We start from the raw sequence: 26,381 nt of genomic DNA, 5'->3' as shown, positions 1-26,381 counted from the left end.
CGACTAAACTATACATTTAAAATGATATGGTAAATGTGTTTTTTATCACAAAAATAAGCAAAAGAATGACACTTTTTGTTACTATATGATACTATGAAAGATGCAATTAAGTAATCAGACTGTTTTTAAATTAGTTCTCCTTCTTTTGTACTCAGAAGTTCAAAGATCCAGTATTAAATCCCTAAATCTAAACAATAGGGGGGGGAAAATCACTCTAACATTTAAACCACCCGCTGTGCCCCAGCCTCCCAGTCCCCCCCAGGTTTAGATGGATTAAAGTGTGAGAAATTTTCAAGGACTTGTGAAAAGAAAACACCAGGGCTTTACATGATAATCAGGAATTTTCAGAGACTTGTGAAAAATCAGAAATTTTCAAAGACTTGTGAAAAGAAAACACCAGGGCTTTACATAATATTGAAATTAAATTTGTGTTTATGTGTGTATATCTCTTTAATGGAATAAATCGATCATGTAAACAAAGAGGTAATTTCAAGTATTTTGGAATAAGGAAAAGCTTCCCTATCACCAATTTTTTGGTCATCTTTTTCATCACTTAGAACAGTGTTTCCCAAACTTTTGACATATGTGTACCCCTTCTATACTTTTTGTAATGCTGAGTACCCCTCGTACTTATGAGAACGTAGAATTAGGTGCAGCTAAGCACGGTGCAGTGCATATCCCCACCAAACTCTTCCCGTACCCCTGGGGGTACGCATACCACACTTTGGGAAACACTGACTTAGAATTATAATCTCCTTGGCACATCCTTGCCATACATCGGTAAGGACATCGCACATAGATACACAAGCCTGTTTTCTTACTAGACTTGCACTGGAGACTGCTGAAGCACGCTGGGCACAGACACCAACACCGAGGCAGTGCCTGTGTCCTTCAGGACCACACTGACCAAGGCCGTTGGCATCTACAGCAGCAGGGGTGTTCTCTCTCCGGCCGGCTGCTCCTTCTGGAAGAGCTCTCGGATCTGGGTTAATCGGCCATAGAGCCTCTCTCTCAATGGAGGGATGTGGTAGCTGGGATCCAGAATGTTGGTCACTCTGCGTTCCCTCTCTCGTTTCCATAACTTGTACGGGTGGGGAGGGAAACACGGTCGCCCCCTTTCTCTCCGAATCTGCAACGTAATTCCACTGACGGCCAGCATGCCCCATACCGCCAGGATGATAAAGTCTAAAAAACAGGAGAGCACTGTTGGAACTTATATTGCAAACCCAAGCAGATCTAACCTTTCATAGCCTATATCTATGTCATCTTTTCTTAGTAATATTAGTCTTTGTGGTGAGTTTGTCCAAACGTATGTTATTTCCTTACTTACAAACCAAGGAATGAGTGAAGAGACTATAATCTTATATTTGAAAATGGGAATTTTCTATTACAGTCTTATCAAAGTCCAGACAGCTTATAAAGGAACCAGTAGTTTGGGTCCATCACATTCCAATAGCTTATGACCAGTGCCCACAGGCACAGTAGTTTGTTGTGTCTTCCACAAAGGGGAGGGGGAAGAAGGCAGCATTCTAGGTAAACCTCACAAATGTACATCCTGGAACACTGCACGCCACCATGCTTGCTCTCTCTCTTCCCCCTTCGTCATCCACTCACACAAAGGGCAAGTAGAAATGCATGAAGAGATGCAACAAGTTGTACTAGTAAAAGGCTTTGGCAAAATAGTGTCTGGTACCTAAAACTTCCAAGACGTGTGGATTTTAAGGTCTCTACCATCAACCTCTTATCCAATGAGGGGGCAGGCTCAGGACAATAGAAGGAAATATTTGTGCTTATATACCTTTAGTTCTAAGACATACTTTTCCATCCACCATGTTTTAACATTTCTGAAACCAACATATCTTACAATCTTTGTGACCATTTAATTTAATGGTCTTTTTTCCTTCAAAAAATAAATGGAAAATCTGTAATGGGTAGAAATCCTACAACTAAGGAAATAATATACTTACTGACTAAAAACCAATTTCACTTTCTATTTGCAAATTGCATGCTTTTTTAAAAGAGGGAAACGGAATAACCTAAAAAAAAAACAGGTTGCCATTCTCATCCCTCATCCCAACCCAACCCATTTTTATTCTCAGCATTTTCTTCACATCTAGGAATTGACCAGGTAAGCCTAAGTAATCCTGACTTAGAAATTTCTTAACAAAGTTCATTTTTTGTAGGTTTTTAGAAGTATGAACTTTAACCACCTAACAAATTTAAATTCTTTGCTTCTATGACCGTAAGTTATTAACAGCATTTGAATGGTGTTTGTTTCGTCCTTGTGTCCAGTTTAACTTTCTTTCCTCCAGCTAACCTTCTTCCATTCTGTTACCAGGTGCTTCTGTTAGCACAGGTGAGTCAATATTCTTAACTACCACTCCGATTCCTGGATTTAGGGTCTTACCATTAGTTTGAAAAGGCACATTTGTGAAAGCTGTGCGGAAGTGAGGGCTGAGTGCTCTCTTGAGTACATTCAAAGCGATGTAAGAAAGGCTTGTGTACATGTAACTGTCAATGGCCAAGACCACCGAATAGGAGCCAATGAATCCACAAGTCAGGATGTTCAGCTGTGGAAGAGAGGGACATTTCAGGCTTTACCTCTGGTAAAACAAGAATAGTTGCTAACTCTTATTACTGGCCTCAAACACAGGGAATCACTTCTGCTCACATGAAAAGGACCAAGTCTTAGAACCGAATAAAGGTTACCTATAAACTAAGGACAACCTTTGACACCCATAGTGAGCTCTTAAAACACAGTTTACCTTATATAAAAGGTATCTTCCCTGAGAAAGAACTTCAGCAATAAAGTTTAATTAAACGAAGAACCACTCTTTTGCAGAGAAGGCTAATGATCTATCAGGTTGTTGCATTACAGCGAGTCTAACCTTCTCTGCTCCCACTGTTAAAAGCGTATTTTAAATTTTTATTTTTTATTGAATTTATTGGGCTGACGTTGGTTGATAAATTATATAGGTTTCAGGCACACAATTCTACAATATATCATCTGTATATATCATATTGTGTGTTTACCACCCAAGTCAAGTCTCCTTCCCTCACCATTTACCCCCGTCTTTACTCTCTTCTACCTCCCCCCACACACCCACTCCTCTCTGGCAATCACCATATTGTTGCCTGTGTCCATGAGTCTTTGCTTAATCCCTTTACCCTTCTCACTCAGCCCCCAACCCCCTCCCCTCTGACAACCGTCAGTCTGTTTTCTATGTCCATGAGTATTTTTCCACTTTGTTAAGTTTATTTTGTTCACTGGAGTCCACATATAAGTGAAATCATATGGTACTTGTGAATAAAACATGCAAACTGATGCAATAAGTGAACAACTGAAGGCCCAGGACAATATAATAAATAAATCTAACGTTTGATGAAACACTTACTATTCTTTGGCAGCCAATGAATATTACTGGAATGAGAACAACTATACAAGAGAAGGTCACCCAGAACACAGCATCATTACTAAATATTGTTAGGTTTCCTGAAAAAGCAAAAAGAAATAAAGAGTAGACATGTTCACTACGTTAAATTTCATTTTCTCAACATCTGAACACGGACATACGTAGAAAGTTTAATGTATAACAACCAGGAAATGTGTGGGCGCTTAGAAACAGTTCTCATCTTCTTCAGCTAGCTGTCCATACAATCACCTTTGAAAGCTGTGTCCCAGCAAATAGAAGGGTGGGAGTAAAATCAAGCAGGTAAATGCTCTGCATTTATTCCCAGGATGATTTACTAGAGGCCTGACTAATCCATGTCTTTCCATCACAGGCTGTGAGGCTAGGCCTCAGTTTCCTAACCCATAAAATGAGAAGACTGAACCATTTCATCTCCAAACTCCAAGCCATCCATTCTAGCTCTACATTTTTATGATTCCATGATTTTGTACTGCAAAGTAAAAAGTATAAGGAAATGGGATTTAGAGCTAACGATATGAACTTCCACCCAATTGAAACAAAATCCCTTTAGATTTTTGCCATCAATCATGTACTGCCCAGCCACTGCATACTAGAAGATGTGATCTCCTAATTTGTCAGGAAAGATAGGAGCTAGCCACTTATCTGTTCCTATTAAATTGTTCCAAAATGTGGCACACTGTGGGTGACCCAAGATGAACATATTAGAACTCCTATTTATAAATAAATATAAACATGAGAATTTAAACCTGACAATTATGTCACCCAAGGACATTTTTCCATTGATATTTTTAGAGAGAGGGAAAGACAGAGAGAAATACTGATGTTAGACAAATGCATGGATTGACTGCTTCCTGCATGTGCCCTGACCAAGGCCTGGGTGGGGGAGGAGCCTGCAATCTAGGTGTGCACTCTTGACCGGAATCGAACCCAGGACCTTTGGTCTGCAGGCCAACACTCTATCTACTGAACCAAACCAGTTAGGGCTGAGAATTACTTAATACTGACAGTGGCACCATCACTCAGTCCGCCTGGAAGTGGCCCCACATCTTGAGACCCATGCATCCTGGAAGAGTAGCAGTTCTATAAATCCCTCATATAAGTAAAATCATACGGTATTTGTAATTCTCTGACTTAATTCACTCAACACAATACCTTTAGGTCTGCCCATGCTGTAGCAAATGGTAAGATTTTTTTTTTTTATGGTTGAGTAATATTCCATTTCATAAGAGTACCACAGATTTTTTATCTATTGATGGGCATTTCGGTTGCTTCCATATCTTGGCTACTGTAAATAACACTGCTATGAACATAGGGATGCATATATTCTTTTGAATTAGTGCTTTGAGTTCCTTCTGATGTATTCCCAGAAGTGGAATCACTGGGTTATAAAGCAGTTTTATTTTCAATTTTTTGAGGAACCTCCATACTGTTTTCCATCATGGCTATACCAATCTGCATTCCCATTAATACTAATTGAAAAATAAAAAGTAAAAAAGCTACGTGCAAGGGGTAGGGGGGAATTATAGGAATGAACCTGGCTTTAGGTTTGCTAAAATTAAAACAAAAGGGCCTCTTAATGGTCAGTAAAGGTTGTCAATTTTCTCTAGTCTTAAAAAAAAAAATCTTTATAGAGCACCAAGTACGTTCTGTTATACCCTGTATTCTCAAAAGTTGATAGCCTCAAAAGACAACTATACTTATTTCCATCAACTTTAATCTGATATTACAATACAAAAACTAACATAAAAAAGAAATAGCCTGTGTGTATGCATATAAGTACAACCAATGGACACAAAACTCTGGGGAGGGAGGGCATGAATGGGTGGGGGGGGGCAATGGTAAGATATGTACACAGATAATAATTTAATTTTAAAAATGGTAATAAATAAATAAATAAATAAATAAATAAATAAATAAATAGAAAAGAAATAGCCTAATAGAGTACCTTGAAATGTAGATACTCTTTTTCCATGTTTGACAACAATCAGGAAATGTAAGTTATTGCACAACTGCAAAGAAAGTTAACTTACAAGTTAACAAAATCTTTTACATGGATCGAAACTGAATGTAAACACACACACACACACACACAACCATCCCTGTGATGCAGCCCTAAGATGACTACAACTAGGTACCTTAGGAACACAAAGTTTAGTCAAGGGTGATAGTGGAGGTTAGGGGTAAAAGAGAAGACTGAGAAAAAGCACTAAGTTCCCCAAATCAGCTGCCATCAAAGCAGCACCAAATTTACCTGCAGGCTATATTGGGCTTCTACTTAAGAGTCATCTGAAGAAAGATTTCCAGGGTTTAAAAAACAAAACAAAAACCCACTGTTTTGCTATATATTAAGAATGCCTTTTACCTCCATTAACTCTAACAGAAACATACTTAGATACACACCTTATCACACAAATAGGAACAAAGCTATCTCTAAAGGCCTTCTATAAGTTATCTAGTACAGGTATCTTTGAGGAAAGTGGAATTCTTACTTATACTGGCCCTCCCTAAAATGCCACATCATCAAACGCAAATTTCCAGAACTCTGTAGAAGATCCCATACCCTTCTTGTACCTAGAGAGCCCAAATAAAACCTTTCAAACAATAAACTGAACACACGCAACATTGAGTTACGCATCTCTTACCTAACGGAGTGAAAAAACTCACTGAAGAGACGAGGAAGCCCAGCACTAGTCCCACACACAGCATGCAGAGCGTGAGGATGCCAAATCGCCACCAAGCAGCAACCAAGAAAATCCCACCAAGGCTTCCGGCGATGGCTGTCAGGACCAGACGAACTGCACAAAGACAGAAGAGGAACTGTGTGAGCAGAGGTGGCTTCTCTGGCTGCATGCTTTAGCTGCAATAGGCCACTGCCAGGGCAGCCCTTAGCCTTCCTGTTGGTCAAGCACCAACAGAGGTTGGTGGGCTCTTCCATGGCACCATGAGACCAGCATGGGCGCTCCCTCTCAGGAGGGGCCAGTCTGAGACATGAACCCTAGCTGGAGAGCTGAACCTCCCGGACTGGTGACAGGCATGACTTGGCACAACTTATACATTGGAGCTGAGGAAGATGGAATGACAAGCATTCTGTTAAATATGACGAGGACAGAAGGGTTGTGTTTGCTTTAAGATGAAGAAAATCTTAACATTTTCACTATTGTAAATCTCGTATTTCAGCATACCACATAGCTGAAACACAGGTTTATAATCCATAGGGACCTTTCATTTCCCTAAATACCAAGTAATTTAACCAAGTACCAAAAACTTGGAAGAGAAGGTCTGAAGAAGCAGTTTAGAAAAGACGTTTAGAATACAGGTTTTACATTATTTTACACACAAAATAGGATATCATACACAATACCGGACAAACTGTAGAAGCAAAGGTGAAGCGTAAACACAGCATCTTCTTCCTTTTTGAACACCTAATTAAACTATATTATTTTTACTTACCATCATACTTAATGGGTGTCAGTCTGGTAATCAGTATATAAAAGAAGAATCCCATGAAGATAAAGCCTATGAAGAATAATTCTAGTAGCAAACCATCAGGAAAGGAAAAACAAAAAACAAAACACAAGCTATGGTTAGGTATTCTTTTTACAATGCAATTAAGTATATAATGTACAAATTCATACTTCCACAGTAGGGTATTTGGAGGAGAGAAATAATTATCTTACAAGGCAGGAGAAATGTAGAACTCATGGGGATTAAATATTAAATGGGTATAATATTAAAATATTAACCATAAGTTATACCTTCTTATATTTAGGTCAATTTCAATTGATAAGTTGTTAATTTCAGAGCTCATTTTAATATACTTCCTTCTTAAAATAAGAATAGGACTTCTGCCGGGACTGGTTTGGCTCAGTGGATAGAGTGTCAGCCTGTGGACTAAAAGGTCCCGGGTTTGATTCCGGGCAAGGGCATGTACTTTGGTTTCGGGCACATCCCCAGTGTGGGGGGGTGCAAGAGGCAGCTGATCGATGATTCTCTCTCATCGATGTTTCTAATCTCTATCCCTCTCTCTTCCTCTCTGTGAAAAATCAATAAAAAGTATTTTTAAAAAAAGAATAGGACTTCTGTCATTGTGTCTGATCTGAAATTGCATACAAAATTTCAACTTAAAAGAAAATTTAAAAGGTAAAAAGAAAGCCACACAAAATATTCCAAAGCAAAATGTGATTTTTATGTCTCCTTTTAATTCATCCTTTCCTTTTTAGAATGGACAATCCAACCATTATCTTCATTCGTTAAAATACCTAGTAATATCTTTGGGACCTTACATGTAGCTTAGAAATTAAGTTCTTTGTTACAGAATCATTCTACATTTTGTGGAATTAAATATTCTTCACAATCATCTCTTCTCAATCAAGAAAAAAAGGTATAGTGATGGAGGAAAAGGAACTGCTATTTCAAACAATTTGTTTAAGCAAGTTTAAAGAGGTTTATGAGATTATCTCTCCCCCTGATGCTCCATTTATACTCCTTGTTAATGAATTATATATGGAGTCCTACAGCCTGACTTATATGAAACCATGTTGACCACCAACAATGAAATCCACACATATATTTTTTTACATTGACATCCTGATTCCTAACCAGTTATCTTTAACCAACTAGCAAATTTAGCAAGTGAAGAAGTTTGCTGCACAAATCAAATTTTATTCCACTAACAAGAGGAGGTCGTAAACACCATTATGGGAAAAAGAGAAAAAATAAAAACGCAGAGCAACTTGGTAGAATCTTTACTAAAACCACCCAAACACAAGTTTATGAAGACAGTGGAGGTAAACAGTTGCCTACTCTCCTTACAGGTCACAAATTCTCCACAGCATTTAAGAAAAAAGACCATGAGGCATGCAATAGCAACTACATCATACCTGTTTTCCAGAATCTATGTCCGAAGAAACAAATGAAGAGACCAAGCAGGGCAAACAGAGTGAAAAACACTTTGGTAGATACTCTTCCTAAAAATAATGAAAATTTAGTGAATAATACATGCAATTTGATACTTTTTATTTAATCAATAGAACAAAGCTTCATGAAAAAAAGCAAAGTCAACTGATAACAATTTATTCCATGCATGTATAATTTGTCTTAAACATATCCTTCTCACCCTTAAATGAATTATTGTATGTAGGCAATGGCTGCTGGTACAACAAAAAATAAAAAATATGTATATGCTTCCTGATAGAAGTATGCAACATATTCTTGGGGGAAAGGGAGGGAGGAAGTGGGAAAGGAGGAGGAGAGATTGTACCTAAAACAAATAATTCTGTTTCTTCAAAAATAAACTACAGCCTGGAAGATGTGGCTCAACAGTTGAGTGTCAACCTATGAACCAGGAGATTATGGTTCCAATCCCCGGTCAGGGCATATGCCTGGGTTGTGTGCTTGATCCCCAGGAGGGGGGTGTGCAGGAAGCAGCCGATGGATGATTCTCTCTCATCATTGATGTTTCTATCTCTCCCTCTCCCTTTCTCTCTCTGAAATCAATAAAAACACTTTAAATAGTATAATAAATAAACTACAAGAAAAAAAATATGCTCAAAATTCATCACCATCATGACTCCTTTGAGGTAAACAGAAGAAAATAATTCCTAAACTGAAACCAAAATACAAAACACCTATATAAACTCATGTAAAAAAAAAACAAAAAACCACTACCAACCAAAACACTTAAGACTCAGATAAAAATACTCAAAGACCTACATTTAAATGAGAAATACAAGAAAGAAGACCAGAATTTGTAGGGCACAATATATACCTACACAGCAGCTTTGCTGAGAATGGAGAACCCAAATGAAAGATGAAATGAAAGACAATGCCACATTCTGCTTATTTTAAGACCTGTGGTTGGAAACTGATAAAGGGAAGGAATTTAGCCTGCTATCTCTTTTAAAGGAGGAACTATAATTCATCCACAGTTGATGACCGAAAGCTCTTAATAGAAGAATGCTAAATAGAGCTATAAATAGAATAAAAAGCAAAATATATTAACCAGCATTTGAAGAATCTGGGTGAAGATTATACAGACATTGTTACTATTTTTTTCATCTTTTCCATGAAACTATTTCAAAATAAAATGTTAAGTACATGCACACACTGCTGTCATCCAGTGCTGGGAACAGAGAGCAGAGAGTGGAATAGTGTAGGGGCTTAAGAGGCATCAGTACAATGAATGAGTAAATACTACACAAAAGCATTTTCAATATTCTTAAGTTCTATATTAGTTGATAAAGATCTTCAAAGTCAAAAAAGAGTTCGCAAAGTTTAAATCCATACACTCACCAAGAGAAGAACAATTACCCTCCGTTGCGTCAAAGCTGCAGGCGTATGTGTGAGCAGGAACATAAGCCGCAGATGTATTGAGAACCGGGTCCCAAACAATGACATTATAAATGACGCCTTGCCCCCGGAGGGAGGAGAAGGAAACACTTGTCTTATCATTAGCTGTCAGAGTAACCACCTGGAGCCAAACATAATGCATGATTAGTGTTTAGATTTTTTTAATTTATTTTATTTTATTTTATTTTTTAATATATTTTATTGATTTTTTTTACAGAGAGGAAGGGAGCTAGAAACGTCGATGAGAGAGAAACATCGACCAGCTGCCTCCTGCATACCCCCAACCGGGGATGTGCCCGCAACCAATGTACATGCCCTTGACTGGAATTGAACCTGGGACCTTTCAGTCTGCAGACCGACGCTCTACCACTGAGCCAAACCGGTTTCAGCTAGATTTTTTTTAAAGGCTATTCTGTTATAATCCACCTACATGTAATATCAAATTATAATATTAAAACATATTTCTTTTTTTTTTAATACACCCTGTTTAGTTTTATTAAAAAATTATCATACACAATTTGTATGTACTAATATAAGCTCTTACACAACATGTTTTTAAAGTTTTTGTATAGTATTAAATGTTAATAACTAAATAAGATATAAGTAACATGTAAAGATTAATTAGAACAAAGTAAAAAAAAATTTTTTTTTCATCTGCTAGACTGTAAACAACCTAAGGGCAGGAACCATAATTATTTTGCTCACTATTCTTTTTTCAATACTTAGCACAATGCATGGCATAAGAGTGAATGTTCAACAAGAGTTAGCTATTACTCCTAGTTACAGTGCTAGCAGTGTTTGTTAACACCTCATAGAGTACCTACTTATTTTTGTTTAACAGGCTCTGATATAAGAAGACATTACATGTAGTTGTGTTATGCAATACTCCTTAACTTCAAAAATTCCTTTTGAAAGGTTGTTTTTAAAATAGGTAATACATGTCACAGAAGAAACAAAAACCTATATAGCTATGTTCTTATTAATACTGGTGAGAAAATTAGAGTTTTCAGGAATAGATTTTAGTCTCTTCCACTGCTCAAAAATATTGCTTAGCCTTCACAAATATGTTTCCTGGGCAAAGTATCTGGTCAAGTTCAACAAGTACTTCCTAGTCACCCACATTTTTATTATGAAACCTTCTTTACAGAAATACGGAAAGAACACTACAATTAATAAACTAGATCGCACCAATTAGATTTAACCACTGTTAATATTTTACCACATTTGCTTATCTATCCCTTCCTCCTTCTCTTCATCCTTCTATTTTCTTCTGTGGAACCATTTTAAAGTGAGGTACAGATATCATGACATTTCACTTCTAAATAACTTAGTATGCATATCCGAAAACAGTGTTTCTCAAACTTGGGTTCGATTCCAGTGAAGGGCATGTACCTCGGTTGCAAACTCGATCCCCAGCCCTGGTTGGGTATGTGCGAGAGGCAACCAACCAATGTGTCTCTCTCACATTGATGTTTCTTCCTTTCTTTTTGTCTCTCTTCACCTCCCCCCATCCCTTCCACTCTCTCTAAGAATCAACTGAGTGAGGATTAACAAATAAATAAATACATAAGCATGGTCTTCAAAATTTCCTATTTCAAAGAAAAAAACTTTTTCCAAAGAGCTTCCTAATTTGTGAATAAGCCAAATAAGTGTTCTTGTACGTATAAGGCTCTCTCTTGGCATGGGGCAATGACATCCTAGGAGACAGAGTAACACATTGAGATCTTGTTCTATAACAGACTGAGCCTCTAGACTAACCATGTATGCCCTATTTCAATCACCTCTTTCTATGTAATCTGGTAATCTCAACCTTCTGGCAACAGCTCAGAGAAAATTTTTCTCCAAGTAAGAGATTTGAAGTTTGGGTTTAAATATTCATGCCAGTGAGTATATCCTTAAACAGTTTCTCACAACACTATAACCTTCGTATTGGCCAAAAGTTTTAATCTAATAGGTATAGGAATACATAAAAATCACCCCCCCCCCCCGCTTCCATCTACATCTCAAGGTCATATGTGTGGCTGCAACAAAATATAGTAATGTAATTTACATGCATCTCTTTAAAGGACAACATTACTTTGAGATATCACTAGCAAAGACTCCCAAGATAATAAAGACATAAGAGAATAAAGTCCAAACCCCAGAAAGACCAAGGGAACAATAAAGAAATAAGCTCCTGGTAGCTTCCCTGCTACTCAGCTCTTACAAAGGTGTAGCAATCTGGCCGCTCAAAGCACAAGGATCAGATTTACCTTCATAGCACTGGCCATCACCTGAGGCACTTCGGCCATCCTCTGCAGATGCTTCAGCAACCCCTCCTCAGTGAGGTCATTCTCGGGCAGAAAATACTGATAGACGTCGTACTGCAACCTCCACCTGGAGTCCTGCCCCGTCTTGGTGTCACACGGCGGAGAATCTGCGCCTCTAAAGTCAACCAACAAAACCGAACATCAATCTCTTGTGGATGAAGTCCCATCTATAAAAAGGAACCAAAAGCTCACATTTCAAGCTCCTGAGACAAGGATCCCAGTTTTGGCATTCTGAAGAAAAATAACACACTGACAGGCCGTATGGTTATGTAACCAGACGTTAATGTCAGTCAGGCCTAGAGTCAAATGCTAGCTTTGCCAGTTGTTAGCTGTACATTGGCAAGTCATTACTCTCCCTTAGGGAATCTTTTCATAAAATAAGAACAATTACCCTTTCTTAATAAAAGTGCTAGAATTAAATGACAAAGAACATAGGGCACTCAGCACTGCGGATGATACACAGAGAGCATTCAAATGTTACTCAAACATTAGCTATCCTTATTGTTAAACTAGAAACTAATGCAGGGTTTTAATTAAAAAATTAAAGGATTCCATTTTGCTAAAGAGAATGATGGCTTTTGAGAGAGTTCGTTGAATCCTGTCATGCGTGTTCTACAAGTAATTGTAAGAGGCAGACATACCTTGCATAGCCTAGGTTTGCTGGGGCAAATTTGATAGTTGTTTCAAAGAAATCATACTCCAAGTAAATGTTGGGGTCAACATCTAAATCAAACTCTAAATTACAGCCTCCAGGAATAGGATCTGGATGAAAAATAAGGAAGTCACTCAACACAGAATTTGTATATATTCAAATAACACTCAGAAAACAAAACTCTACTCTTTCAAGAACTTTCCATATATAACCTAAATACAGAGCTTCTAGTTTTGTACCACCTCATGAACTGAGGTTAAGAGGGTAAAATTAACTGAGGTTAAGGGCCCTGGAACAAGGGTCAGGAAATCTCTTCTGTAAAGGATCAGATAGTGCCGATTTTGGGCTTCAAGGGCGGAATGGTCTCTGTGACAATTACGCAACCCTGCCCTCATGACAGGAGAGCAGACTTAGACAACTCCTAAGTGAATCAACATGGCTGCATTCCAATACGACTTCACGTACAAAATGGGAAGCGAGTTAGATCTGGCTCAGTCTGTAGTTTGTCAAACTCTGCTCTAGAGTTGAAATGGTCAGAAGAAAAAAGAGATCTTAAGCTGAAATCCAAGAATGGAGTTTAGGGGCTCCATGAACACCCTGAAATTGTATGTTGAAAATGTTCATTTCCTAGGGAAAGAGGTCTTTGTTAGATTTGGGGGACTATGAACCTACAACAAGAACATAAGAACCCAGGGATGGAGGGGAAAAAACACGGCCAAAGAGAAAAGGAACTCCATGAGGAATAGGGAGAAAGACAGTGTCATATCAATTTTGCAAGAGTCTTTGTGTGTGTGTGTGTGTGTATATATATATATATATATATATATAGAGAGAGAGAGAGTAAAAGACCTCAAAAGACCCCCAAGACCATGTATCAGAATAGTATTTAAATATTTAATTAAACACAAATTTGTGGCATTCCATTTTATTAATAACTAGAGGCCCGGTGCATGAAATTCCTGCACTCAGGGGAGTCCCTCAGCCCGGCCTGCACCCTCTTGCAGTCCAGGAGCCCTCGGGGGATGTTGACAAATTCATTAGTCAACAGAGCCAAATATCAATAGTACTCAACAAAAGTTGAGCCAAATTTTTTAAACTTCTTCTAATGCTACTTCTTCAAAATAGACTTGCCCAGGCCATGGTGTTTTGTGGAAGAGCCACACTCAAGGGGCCAAAGAGCTGCATGTGGCTCGAGAGCCACAGTTTGCCAACCACAGGCTTAGGCCATAGGGGAGTGGACATCCTTAGTGCTGCAGCGGATCTCTCCAACCCACTTCCCACACTGCTTCTAGAGTTAACTTTCTAAGAGATGAAGTGCATCACATCATTCCTCTGCTTATAAACACTCACTATGCTTCCCCGGATCTCAGAATAGAATGTGAACCTCAAATTATATGCAAGGCCCTCCCACTCTGCCTCCAGCCACACCCACCATATGCCATTCTTCTAACATTCCATTTTTTTAAAGTCCCCTCCTCTGCCTAGAATAACCCACTGAAGTGCTAAGGAGTGTGTCTTGCCCTTTTGTTACTACTTTTCCAACGGCTCCTTAAATGTATTCTCCTAGTTCCTACCTAGACTTTCAATATCTTGACAATTCTCTGGCTCCCTTACCATTAAAACCTTTCTGATTAAATATACTGTACTTACAATAAACACTTTTAATAAGATTACAGTTTTCCCTAAATGTTCAGGAACAAGTCCCATATGCTAGACAGAAGTTGAAGACAGAAAGGTCACCACCTCTTTCTGAGTAGGAGAGTGGAATGGCCAAATTTTGGACAGGCTCAGCTTCTAAAGTCTCCAAATACCAAAAGCACATGCTTTGCTCCGGTCTAAGAATGAAAACCAGTCCTTTGTCGGTGCCTGACCCCGAGGTGCTGGGAAGGAGCGTCTGCAATAAGGAACAAAAGAGTTCTCATGAACAGGGAGTTGAGCAAAATATTAAAATTCCAGAGATGGTCTACTTACTATGCATGTCCTATTCCAAATCTCCCCAAAACAGAAAGAATAAAAACAGACCTTCCTTAGAAAATTAAAGAGCTCTTGTCACCTTTATGTGCATTTGCCCACACATGCACATGGCAGAACTATTTAAAATACGTGATCTTTGATCAGAGGCAATAAAATTCCCAAGCCTTTCTATCCCCCAAATTAAGATGTACTAGGTCAGGTACTAACACTACTGACGCATGATGAAACTAAAATAACTTCATCCCAAGTTTGATATCCTTTATTCAGGGGGAAACAACCATCGACTGGGGGAGTGCAATGCCTCACATGCTGTGGAATATTGTTTCTGAGGGATCTGGGGAGAGGGCGAGCTCTAGAGAGCACTAGAAACGGCCATGCAGAAACAGGGCAGGATGGGCCAGGACAGTGGTCGGCAAACTCATTGGTCAACAGAGCCAAATATCAACAGTACAACAATTGAGATTTCTTTTAAGAGCCAAGTTTTTTAAACGTATACTTCTTCTAACGGCCACTTCTTCAAAATAGACTTGCCCAGGCCGTGGTATTTTGTGGAAGAGCCACACTCAAGGGGTCAAAGAGCCGCATGTGGCTCGCGAGCCGCAGTTTGCCGACCAAGGGGCTAGGAGGTCGGAAAGTTCTCAGGATACCAGCAGGTCCTTTTTGCAGGGTAAGGTAAGCTGGCTGAAACTGAGTGGGAGGACTGTGATTGGCATATGTGAAGTATCCTGGACAGGTTTCCCGTAACTGCAGACTGACTTGCAGGTTGATTTTTCCATAAGTGATAGGTGGGCTTCAATTTGTCAATCAAAAGGGAGAATGACCCAAATAAATACTAACTGACAAACGATAGTTGACAGTTTTAAAGAACCAGCTGCCATGATGAGCCTAACAATCTTACGTGCAACACTTCATCAGGAAGGGCAGAGGACACAGAAACAATTCTCTCCCCACAGACTGCTCACTCCCAGAGCTACATGCAGTCTGTTAGCCTCCCAGTGGCACAGACAGAGTGAACTAAAAGCAGCACAGTGAGGAAGATTGTTATAATTAAAGATAACAAAGATCCTTCCTGCAGGAAACCGAGTTGGAGGGCTGTGACTGGCATATGTTGTTCATCCAGGCCACTTCCGTTTCCTCAGGGGTAAAAACAAGCGCTGTAACTACTTGGTTGAGCTGTTGTGAGAATTAAATTAATTATATGGAAAACCAGGCACAGGGGTTCCTAACTAGGAGCCCCTGAGGACCGGAGAGTTTCGGAGGTGCCCATGAAATCACACATGTGTACCTATACATTCTGCCAGATAGAGAGTCCATAAATTTCATCAGATTTAAAGTCTACGACCCCAGGAGCTAAGACTACCAGCCTAGCACACAGTAGGCATGAAATAAATATAAATGCCTTTTTCCCTGCCCTTTCCCTTTTTTCAAATGTTGTCTGTGTTGCGATGTTATTAAGAAGGAAATTATGCATGTGCCATTTTACTATGTCTCCTATCAGGGCCTGAGTAGGGAGATTCCTTTTGAATATAGTGCCAGAAAAAAACGTAGCTTCTTCTGAGTAACTATCGATAGCATGTTCTTCCTTCTAAGGAAGTTAGGAAATTTAACATGATTTGATTTTTGCTCTGGCTGCCATGAATTAAAGCAAAGTCAGCATAAATGGGTCACAGGCTCTGTCATCTCTTGCAATTAACTATTTATTCCTTCTTGTTTTCCATGATCAGACTCTTTCATTTCTAGTTGATTAAATTATCACACACAGGCATGTAACTTCAAAACCTTCATGACAGAAGCAGGATATCAGAGTAAAAATATATAAAATGCTTAGTTTGAGAGATTATATAACCAATGCCTATAAAACATGTATGAATCGGACTAAAAGAACTTTGTTTAACAAAATCTAGGATATTAGAATATAGGCTTAAAACAAAAACACAACATACATAGTGGAATGTGTCTGAAGAGTCATATAGGCTAAATAGAAATAGATTTGCAAAAGGTTATCAATATGGCAGGTCCTTAATAGCTTAGGCTGAGCCAGGGCATTTGAAAAACTTCCCAAAGCCGAAGCTGAGGTTAAGGGGTTAGTGATGATTTCTGCAAGAGTTCTGAATGCTGTTAGAGGTGCTGTTAGAGGATGAACTCAGTATTAGGATACTTTTGTTTCCAAGAGGCATCAAAGAATAAAGTTGATCCTATAGGATCTTATTAAACTAGAGGCCTGATGCATGAAATTCGTGCACTCAGGAGGTGGGGGAGTCCCTCAGCCCAGCTTGCACCCTCTCATAGTCTGGGAGCCCACGGGGAGCAGGCCTAAGCAATCAGTCAGACATCTTTAGTGCTGCTACAGAGGCGGGCGAGGCTCCCACCATCCCTGTGAGTCTGGCTTCTGACTGAGCGGTGCTCCCCCTGGGGGAGCACACTGACCACCAGGGGGCAGCTCCGGCATTGAATGTCTGCCCCAGGTGGTCAGTGTGCATCATAGCAACTGGTTGTTCTGCCATTCGATTGATTTGCATATTAGCCTTTTATTATATAGGATAGATCTTAGTCAATTTTAACACCACACTAAATGGCTAAATAAAAATAGAAACCCATTAAAATGTATTCACAGGAAAAAGTCATTAAGGATCAGGAGAGGAAAGGGGGGGAAAGTGGGAAATCATGGGGAAAGCTTTAACTACATTCAGACAGGAAACAATGGCATAGCTCACCCTTCCCTCAGACTCAACACCTTATCACCTCCTCATTAAGTCAGAGGTCACCACATTCAAGAAAGGCCTGAGATATTCACCTCTTAGCTGGTCTAAGCCACTAATTTTACTGAAACCAACTTTAATTTTTTTTTTTTTAATTTTAAGACAAAGCTAAACGTAAAGAAGCATCCAATAATTCTAATGCTTTTGCTAAATAGAAGAACACAAACTGCAGAAACAGTTTTTACAGAAATAATCCTTTGTACTTACCTTAGAAAAAGAAACGGTTGTATTCAGATACTGTGAGTGTATTTGGAAAATAAGAAAAGTCGCATTGCTGGAAATATTACGCAAAACAGCTTCCTCTGGAAAGGGTCTGTTGAGCTTGAAGTATCTGAATTTCCCCACAGAAAATTCAATAAGACCTACAACAAGAGAAACGTTTCATTTGTAATATATGAACCTCTAATATCAGTTTGTAGAAATCACAAATATAAACACAGAGATTAATCCTCAGAAAGAAAACTGGTTGATAAATTTTATTACTGCCCCTAGCTCACTGATGAGAACAATTAAGCTTAAAGAGGTGAAGCAGCTAAAACAGGTTTGGCTCAGTGCATAGAGCATCGGTCTGCGGACTAAAAGGTCCCAGGTTCGATTCTGGTCAAGGGCATATACATGTACAAGGCAGCTGATCGATGTTTCTCTCTCATCAATCTTTCTAGCTCTCTATCCCTCTCCCTTCCTCTCTGTAAAAAAATCAATAAAATATATATATATATTTTTTAAATACAAGTGACTTGTCTCGTGAGTGGCAGAACTAAGAACTAAAGTGGGGAAAAGGTATTTCCAAAGATGAGAAAAATTCTTAAAGTGGCTGAGAATGCTCAAGGTGCCCAGAACCCAGAAAAACTCCCCACCTGATAGCAACCATAACAATTCTATTCTGAACAGAGCCCCTGAATTTAAGAATTAACAACCCTAAGGAGCTACTGACAACTGTGAATGCACTGATTTAAAGAACAGTAGGAACTAAGAATTCTGAAGTCACCCTGGAGACATGAGGCGGCTACAATTTTATCCCACCGTGTACTAGATTTGTGAACTTAGGCAAGAGTCTCAGTTCTCTTAAACCTCATTTTCTTCATCTGTCTGACAGGACTATATTTACCTAGCTTGCAAAAGAAGGTGCCATCAATACTGGCAAAAATGTCGATTGAGCCGAAACCAGTTTGGCTCAGTGGATAGAACATCGGCCTGTGGACTGAAAGGTCCCAGGTTCGATTCCGGTCAAGGGCATGTATTATACCTTGGTTGCGGGCACATCCCCAGTAGGGGATGTGCAAGAGGCAGCTGATTAAAGATTCTCTCTCATCGATGTTTCTGACTCTCTATCCCTCTCTCTTCCTCTCTGTGAAAAATCAATAAAATATATTTTAAAAATATATATATATCGATTGAACACCCATCTCAGATACTTACTTCATCTATAGTAATGAGCCACGGGTAGTCTGGGAAAGTGAGCTTTTTATTTAAGGACCAAGTTCAGAGTCCACATAAAAGACAAGTTGTAACAACAGTTTTCCAACACCTCATCTAGACCTTTCCCATCCATTTCTGGTTATGTTTATTAACTCACTCACTCTACCCATGGCTTTCTGTGTATCTTTCTCCTAGCTGCACACCAGTTCTTTCTTTGTCCAAGTAAATTATCAAATAATCCACTAAACAGGTAAACCAGGGTGAAGATAAATCACAAGAAATACTTGGAGAACTGAAATGTCCATTGCTTTCAAAGAGAGTAAGGAAAGATAGAACCAAGAAAATTAAAATGCATAACCTGAATAAATAAGTAGGGACATTAAACACAGGTATCCCTGGGAATATATTTTAGGTGATTTCTCTTTTCTTTACACATTTTTTAAATATATTTTATTGATTTTTTTACAGAGAGGAAGGGAGAGAGAGAGAGAGTTAGAAACATCGATGAAAGAGAGAGAAACATCCATCAGCTGCCTCCTGCACACCTCCTACTGGGGATGTGCCCGTAACCAACGTACATGCCCTTGACCGGAATCGAACCCGAGACCTTTCAATCCGCAGGCTGACACTCTATTCACTGAGCCAAACCAGTTAGGACTTCTTTACACATTTTATTGTTTATAAAATTCTACAGTATAGTGAGGTATTCTTTTCAGAAAGAAACCTTAATGGCACTCAGAACACAGGTCTATCTCAACTCTTCATCTGAAATTTATAAAACAGGGGCACCATAAGGATTCCCGGTGAGGGCACATGATCAGGTTGCAGGCTCCATCCCCAGTAGTGGCCATGCAGGAGGCAGCCAATGGACATTTCTTCTCTCATGGATGATGTTTCTATATCTCTATCCCTCTCCCTTCCTCTCTCCCTAAAATCAATAAAAACATACTTTAAAAAAAAAAAAAAAAAGATTGTTGTATAGTTTTCTCCGTAGTGGTCTTCCCATATCCCATTATAATTGTCCCCTAAATAATGTTTCTTGATACTATTGTTAATATACTTTTTCTTTTAAATTTCAATTTCTAGTTGACTCTTCACCAATCTGCCTTTTTAAACAAAGTTTCCCAGCTGACTTCTAATGGTCAGCCAGGTTTGAGAACTCCTAACTCAACGTCTGATGAGTTAGGGAAGGATAAGTATATTTTTCCTCTTCCTCCTTATCTTTAACCTAACGTCTGTGTGAAAATCCTTTGGGATGCGTTACCCCTGCAGTCGGACAGCCATTTCACAATTTTTACAGAAGATTGCATGTGAACAAAATCAGCTATGGTGTGACTCCTGGCTCTACAGGGCTTTGTCACGTTTGACATTCCAAAGCCCAGTACCGTACCGGTCACCTCGTTGGCACATAGTAACTGTTTAGTAAATGACAGTTCCCGTCTGTAACCTCAGGGAAGTAATCTCTTTCTTCGGGGCCTCAGTTCCCTCACGGTAGCATGGAGGAAACTGTGCTACATAAATCACTTGGCTGCTGAAATTATCAAATAAACGGGGAAATGTCTGTAAACAGTCCAATACTACACAACAAATTGCTATGTGATTCTATGTAAGTTAATGGGTGTGAAACAAACAATGACAAAGTGTCGTGATGAACTTCCGTGAGCTTTTTCCAGTGTTTCAGAGGCTCCTCTTGCTTATTTTTTTTTTTAAGTCAGGCATTCGGTGTGGCCCTACAAATAAGTGAGTGGGAAGAAGAGGACTAACAGGTATAAGTGCTTGGCACACCCGTCACATACATCAAGGAGAGAAGGAGACTTCCTTAAAGCGAGGAGGAAAAATACTGAAAACCAAGAGAACGTGAATAGTACAGTCTAGCAAGATCTGCATTTAGCTTCTACTCACAAAAGCACCCATGGCAAAGAAAGGCGTCTAACCAAAATATGTCCCGAAGAGGTTAACAGAAACTTAATTCACCTCGGAGCCATCTGGAAAGGGATTCGTGAGAAACATTTTACGAGGCATCATTAGATCTTATGACTTTGGGCGTGGGAGGGAAACAGTACATCAAATGATATTACAGAGCACACAGCCAACATGGAGACAGAGCACTTATGCTGGAGCGCTCCTCTAAAAAGAAGTGCCTCTGTTTTTTCTGCCAAAAATATATATATATATACTTTTTTTTTTTTTTGCCATCTGACCCGTAACAGGGGTCTCTTTTCTTTTTTTCATACTCCTCAGTCACTTTTTCTTTCCAAGAATTCTATTTAACCAAGAGCTACCCAATCAATCCTAAACTTGCAAACTTAAAATTGTTCAACTCGTCCTTTACTATTTTACTAAAATTGACCTCTATTTTACTAAAATGAAAGCATTGTTTGTGCTTGCATACAACAACCAAATTCCTGGAGAGATTTGTGAAAGCTGTCTTTATAATTCTCTTCAGATTAAATATTAAAAACAAGCCAAAAACGGTTTGGCTCAGTGGATAGAGCATCGGCCTGCGGACTGAAGGGTCCCGGGTTAGATTCTGGTCAAGGGCATGTGCCTTGGTTGCGGGCATATCCCTGGTGGGGGGTGTGCAGGAGGCAGCTGATCGATGATTCTCTCTCACCGATGTTCCCTCTCTCTTCCTCTCTGTAAAAAATCAATAAAATATATATTTAAATATTAAAAACAAAAGCAGTTAATTTAGCTACTTGAACTGGTCAATGTGCAACAGCCCCTCCCAATTTCTCACTTATTTTTTTTAAAAATATATTTATTGATTTTAGAGAGGAAGAGAGAAGGAGATAGAAACATCAATGATGAGAAAGAATCATTGATGGGCTCCCTTCTGCATGCCCCACACTGGGGATTAAGCCCACAACCCAGGGAATTGAACGGTGGCCTCCTAGTTCATAGTCAAAACTCAACCACTGAGCCCTGCCGGCTGGGCCCAATTTCTCATTTATATCTTATGAATTTTCATTAGCACTAAAAGGAAACACAAAATACTACTCTTCACACACTTCTTTTAAAAAAAAAATATGTTTTTACTGACATATTTAGAAAGAGAGGAAGGGAGAGAGAGGAACATGGATCGGTTGCCTCCTGCATGCACCCTACTGGGGATTGAGCCTACAACCCTGCAACTTCTCGATGCCTGGGATATGCTTAACCAACTGAGCCACACCAGCCAGGGCGCCTTTCACATGCTTTCAAGAGAAAAGAGACCACTTGCAACTGAACTACAAAAATGGCCTGCTGCCTTACTTGCAGCATTATCATTAGCACAAATATTAGGAAGTTCAAATGACATTGTGCTCACCTCCAATCGCTATGTGATTCTATGTGAGTGAATGGACATGAAACAAACAATAACAACGGACATTAAAGGCAGCAGAGAACTGGAACTTCAAAACAAGGGAACACTGTGTAAACGTGTTTAAACACTGTCTAAAAGCACCTCGCTCATTCTGGAAACTTTATCTGCCACCTTCAAAGGTTTATTTGGCTTTCGAGCCACTACTCCTGTGGTGCAAGCTAGCTTTTCCTGGGAAAGATGGGGAAGTCCTCTTAAGTTAGAGCAGTTGCTTAATTCCTTCAGGTTGTCGAGTTAGCCGAGTCCTCAAATAGAAACAAACGAGGAGACTGCAAGTCTTAACTAAGTCTTTGTAAGTTTCTATCTGACAGATGTGGAGAACATCAGCTTGTTTTAGTTTTGTTAATCTTCACCCATAGATATTTTTTAAACATTTTTTATTGATTTCAGAGAGGAAGGAAGAGGGAGGGAGAGAGAGAGAGAGAGAAATATCAATGATGAGAGAATCATTGATTGGCTGCCTCCTGTGCGCTCCCCACTGGCGATCAAGCCCGCAACCTGGGCATGTGCCCTTGACCGGAACTGAACCCGAGACCCCCAGTCCACAGGTTGACTCTCTATCCACTGAGCCAAACCGGCCCTGGAGGATATTTTTTCCATTGAATTTTAGAGAGCATGGAAGGGAGGGGGAGAGACAGAGAGAAACACCAATGTAAGAGAGACACCTTGATTGACTGCCTCCCAGGGATTGAGGCTGCAACCTTACTTAGTACATGCCCTTGACCAGAATCGAACCCGGGACCCTTCAGTCCATCGGCAGAGGCTGTATCCATGAACAGAACCGGCTTGGGCACATCAGCTTTTATTATCACCCAGCAGTTAAGTTCCCACATGTTGTCCTACCGCACGGAACAACAGTGCTACTGCAAGGCAGAGTCTCACGGCAGAGGAAATACCAGCGCTGACATCACGGAGGAGTCAAGAGATGACTCCTCCTGAAGAACAGTCATTTCTCGATTACTCAGGTTTCTCAGCTTCTGTGTAGAAAGGTCTAGATGTTATTAGATACTAAGGCACAGAACTAGAAATGAAACTAGTTCTGGGTCGCGGCCCTCCCTGGTCAACTGCAAACTCAGTCTCTCAAATGCTTCACCTGTTGAAACGGAGCAGCATCTCCTCCACCTGTGTCAGAAAGCTATTCTGAGAAATGAGAATTCCTGGCAGAACTAAGTGCAAAGCACCCAACTGAGTAAAATACTCTTCTTCGGGGCAGCTGTGTTGAAGTGGAAGGACCAGGAAATTTGCCGCAAGACATACTTGGGCTCAGACGCTGCCTGTGGCCCTAGAGCTGTATGCTTGTGTGGTGGGCATCATCACTCATCGGGGCCTCAGCTCCCTCCTCTGCCGAGTGAGGACTGTGATTACAGGGTCATGAAGATTAAAAAATATTGCCATGCCCTAGCCGGTTTGGTTCAGTGGATAGAGCCTCGTCCGCCTGCCTACTGAAGGGTCCTGGGTCTGATTCCAGTCAAGGGCATGGTGCTCGAACCCACAGATGTATTTCTCTCACATTGATATTTCTCTCTGTCTTTCCCTCTCTCTTCCAGGGTCTCTAAAAATCCATGGAAAAATATCCTCGGCTGAGGATTAAAAACAAAAAACAACACGCTGCCCTGGCCGATTTGGCTCAGTGGATAGAGCCTCCACCTGTGGACTGAAGGGTTCCAGGTTCAATTCCGGTCAAGGGCATATGCTGGGGTTGCCGGCTTGATCCCCAGTAGGAGGCATGCAGGAGGCAGCTGATCAATGACTCTCCTCATTGATGTTCCTATCTCTCCCTCTTCCTTCCTCTCTGAAACCAATAAAATGTATTTTAACACACACACACACACACACACACTGCCATGAAAAGCACCTGGCACAGTCTGCATTACAGTGAATGTCACTGCTCCATTTAAAAAAAAAAAAAAAAAGGCTATTTTTTTTTTCTGCAAAAATACAACTTGCCCTTTTCAGCTCTGGCCTCAAGTCCTAGGCAAAGATTCTAGAACCCAGTCTGCACAAGAGAAGTATTTAGACGCACAATCACATTATTCAGGAAATGTTATGTTTCAGAACTGTCTATAGTAGTCTCTTAGACGCTCCACAGAAAACTAAGAATGTGTCCAGCCTCACGGGGAAAGCACGTGATTACCAGCCTGGCACAGTCAGCGCTGTGCACAGGGTCTATGTGAACAGACCACGAATTACTTATAAAACCCATTCAGCCTTGCACATGACCTCCTATCTAAAAAGCCCGATCTGAGTTCGCTTTTCCTCTCCAACTCCGTGGAGCTCGCCAATAGGAAAACCGCTCGGTTCTGCACCCCTGACAGCAGACACCCCTCCCCACCGCCCCACCCCTCCCACCCCCCGAACCCCCCAGCTCGGCCACGCCACTCGGGAGCCAGGAGGTGCTGCCAAGTGTCAAACTAAACCCGCAAACATGGCTGCTCCCCGAGGAATGTGTGTGAACCAGAGAGCGTCATGCATCTCTCCCCAAGTCCACAGCCCGAGTGAGGACGCCCCCTTAGCAAAGGGAATTAATTCATTTCCTTCTGCACGAAGGGACCCTGACCCCTTCCTGCCGGCTCTGAGCCCGCCGCCTCGGCCGCTGGGCGCACGGACCCGGGGGGTGGACCTCGACCTTGCAAAGCAATGCGGACGCCCCTGGGGTGCAGAAGAAGGGAGGCGCCCGACCTTACCCGCGCCGCTGGAGTTCCCCGCGGCCTCGGCGCCCCCAGCCACGCCGGGCTGCGACGCCAGCGCCGCCAGCGCCATCAGCCGCAGGAGCCCCATCGCCGCCCGGGCCCGGCGGCGGAGCCAGCGCCGATGCCGGCGAGCGGCGCGCGGGGGGCCCCGGGGCCTCGGCCTCGCTACCCCGGGGCGCTCGCGCGCGGCGCCATCGCCCGCCAGGGGCTCGTGCTGCACACCAGCCAGGGCCGCGGGGCTGGCCAGCGACCTCGGCCGCACTCCCCACCGCCGCCGCCGCCGCCGCCGCCGCCAGAGGTTCCCTCCGAAGGCGATCGCCCGCCGCCGCCGCCGCCGCCGGGCAGCTCGTCCCGGCCCCGCCCCTTTACGTCACCGCCCCGGGGCCCCGGGCGGGGCGGCGAGGGAGGTTTCCAGGGAGGGCGCGCCCCCTAGTGGCGCGAGGCGGCCTCGCAGCCGCCGGCGTTCCCAGGATCTCCGCCCCCGAGGGCCAGGGGAGACCCCAGGAAGTTGTGTGGTGTAACCTGCACTTCTCCCTTTTTTATCTTTTCCATTTACGGAAACCACCGTTACAGTACAAGCAACTGGGCTGCGGCCTAACGTTCCTGGCCTCCTTAACGGTCTTTTTGCAAAAAGAAAATAAAAAGGAGGAATCTGGTGCTCAAAATGCAAAAATAACTCTCCCTTGCCCAGCCCTCCGTCGTCGTCGTCGTCCTCCCCCCCCCCTCCCCCGCCGGAGATGGCCCAGGCCGATGTCAGTATAAAAATGAGCGGGTCATGCTGCTTCTGCAGTGGCTGCTGCGCTGATGAGGAGCACCGTGTTTTACAATAAAGTTTCGTTTTCTCTAAGCAAAATATCCTGGAAGACTCAAGACCGCCCTCTGAACTTCCTTTCTCAGGTCTCATACCTGAGTGTTGCTGTCAAAAGGGCAGTCGTCCCTGTGACAGGTGGCTCGCGCGTGGAACTGGATTTACAGGTTATTTCCTTTTCCTGCCATTAAAAATTTTCATTTATCTATTTTAATGAGCAACTATCTTGAAAATTACATACGTATGTACTTAATCCGCTACTAATCTAAAAATCTATAGCAAACACCGTATGTTCTCTGTCTGCCTGATCTAAATTTTCACACCTTGGTAGCACTGTCTATTCCCTAGGACTGTTTCCCAACCTTCTCTCATGATGAGAATCACCTGGTGGAGTTGTTAAAACACAGATTCCTGAATCCCAACTAAGAAGTGCTAAACTAGGATTTTGGGGAACATATAGGTAAAATTGCATACCTAACTTAGTGCTCTGTATGTAAAATCTGTCTTAGAGCACTAGTTAAGTATACAATTTTACCTATATGTTCCCCAAAAATTCTAGTTTAGCACTTCTTAGTTGGGATTCAGGAATCTGTGGTTTAACAACTCCACCAGGTGATTCTCATCATG

General features: G+C 41.2%; 1 protein-coding gene across 1 annotated transcript; it reads right to left on the bottom strand.

The window, feature by feature from the left end:
- Positions 1-420: 420 nt before the first annotated feature.
- TM7SF3 (transmembrane 7 superfamily member 3) lies at positions 421-25,280 on the bottom strand. Its single transcript, XM_084877243.1, has 12 exons — positions 24,941-25,280; positions 17,681-17,835; positions 14,484-14,634; positions 12,730-12,850; positions 12,032-12,203; positions 9,723-9,900; positions 8,312-8,398; positions 6,882-6,962; positions 6,074-6,226; positions 3,396-3,493; positions 2,408-2,570; positions 421-1,185 (listed from the first exon to the last, which is right to left on the bottom strand). Exons 1-12 carry the CDS (start codon positions 25,032-25,034, stop codon positions 923-925), a joined length of 1,716 nt encoding a protein of 571 aa, XP_084733369.1. The 5' UTR covers positions 25,035-25,280; the 3' UTR covers positions 421-922.
- Between the last annotated feature and the right edge of the window lie 1,101 nt (positions 25,281-26,381).

Source organism: Pipistrellus hanaki, assembly GCF_964339955.1.
Source record: "Pipistrellus hanaki genome assembly, chromosome: 3".
Taxonomy (NCBI): domain Eukaryota; kingdom Metazoa; phylum Chordata; class Mammalia; order Chiroptera; family Vespertilionidae; genus Pipistrellus; species Pipistrellus hanaki.
This window is presented reverse-complemented; position numbering and strand designations above follow the sequence as displayed.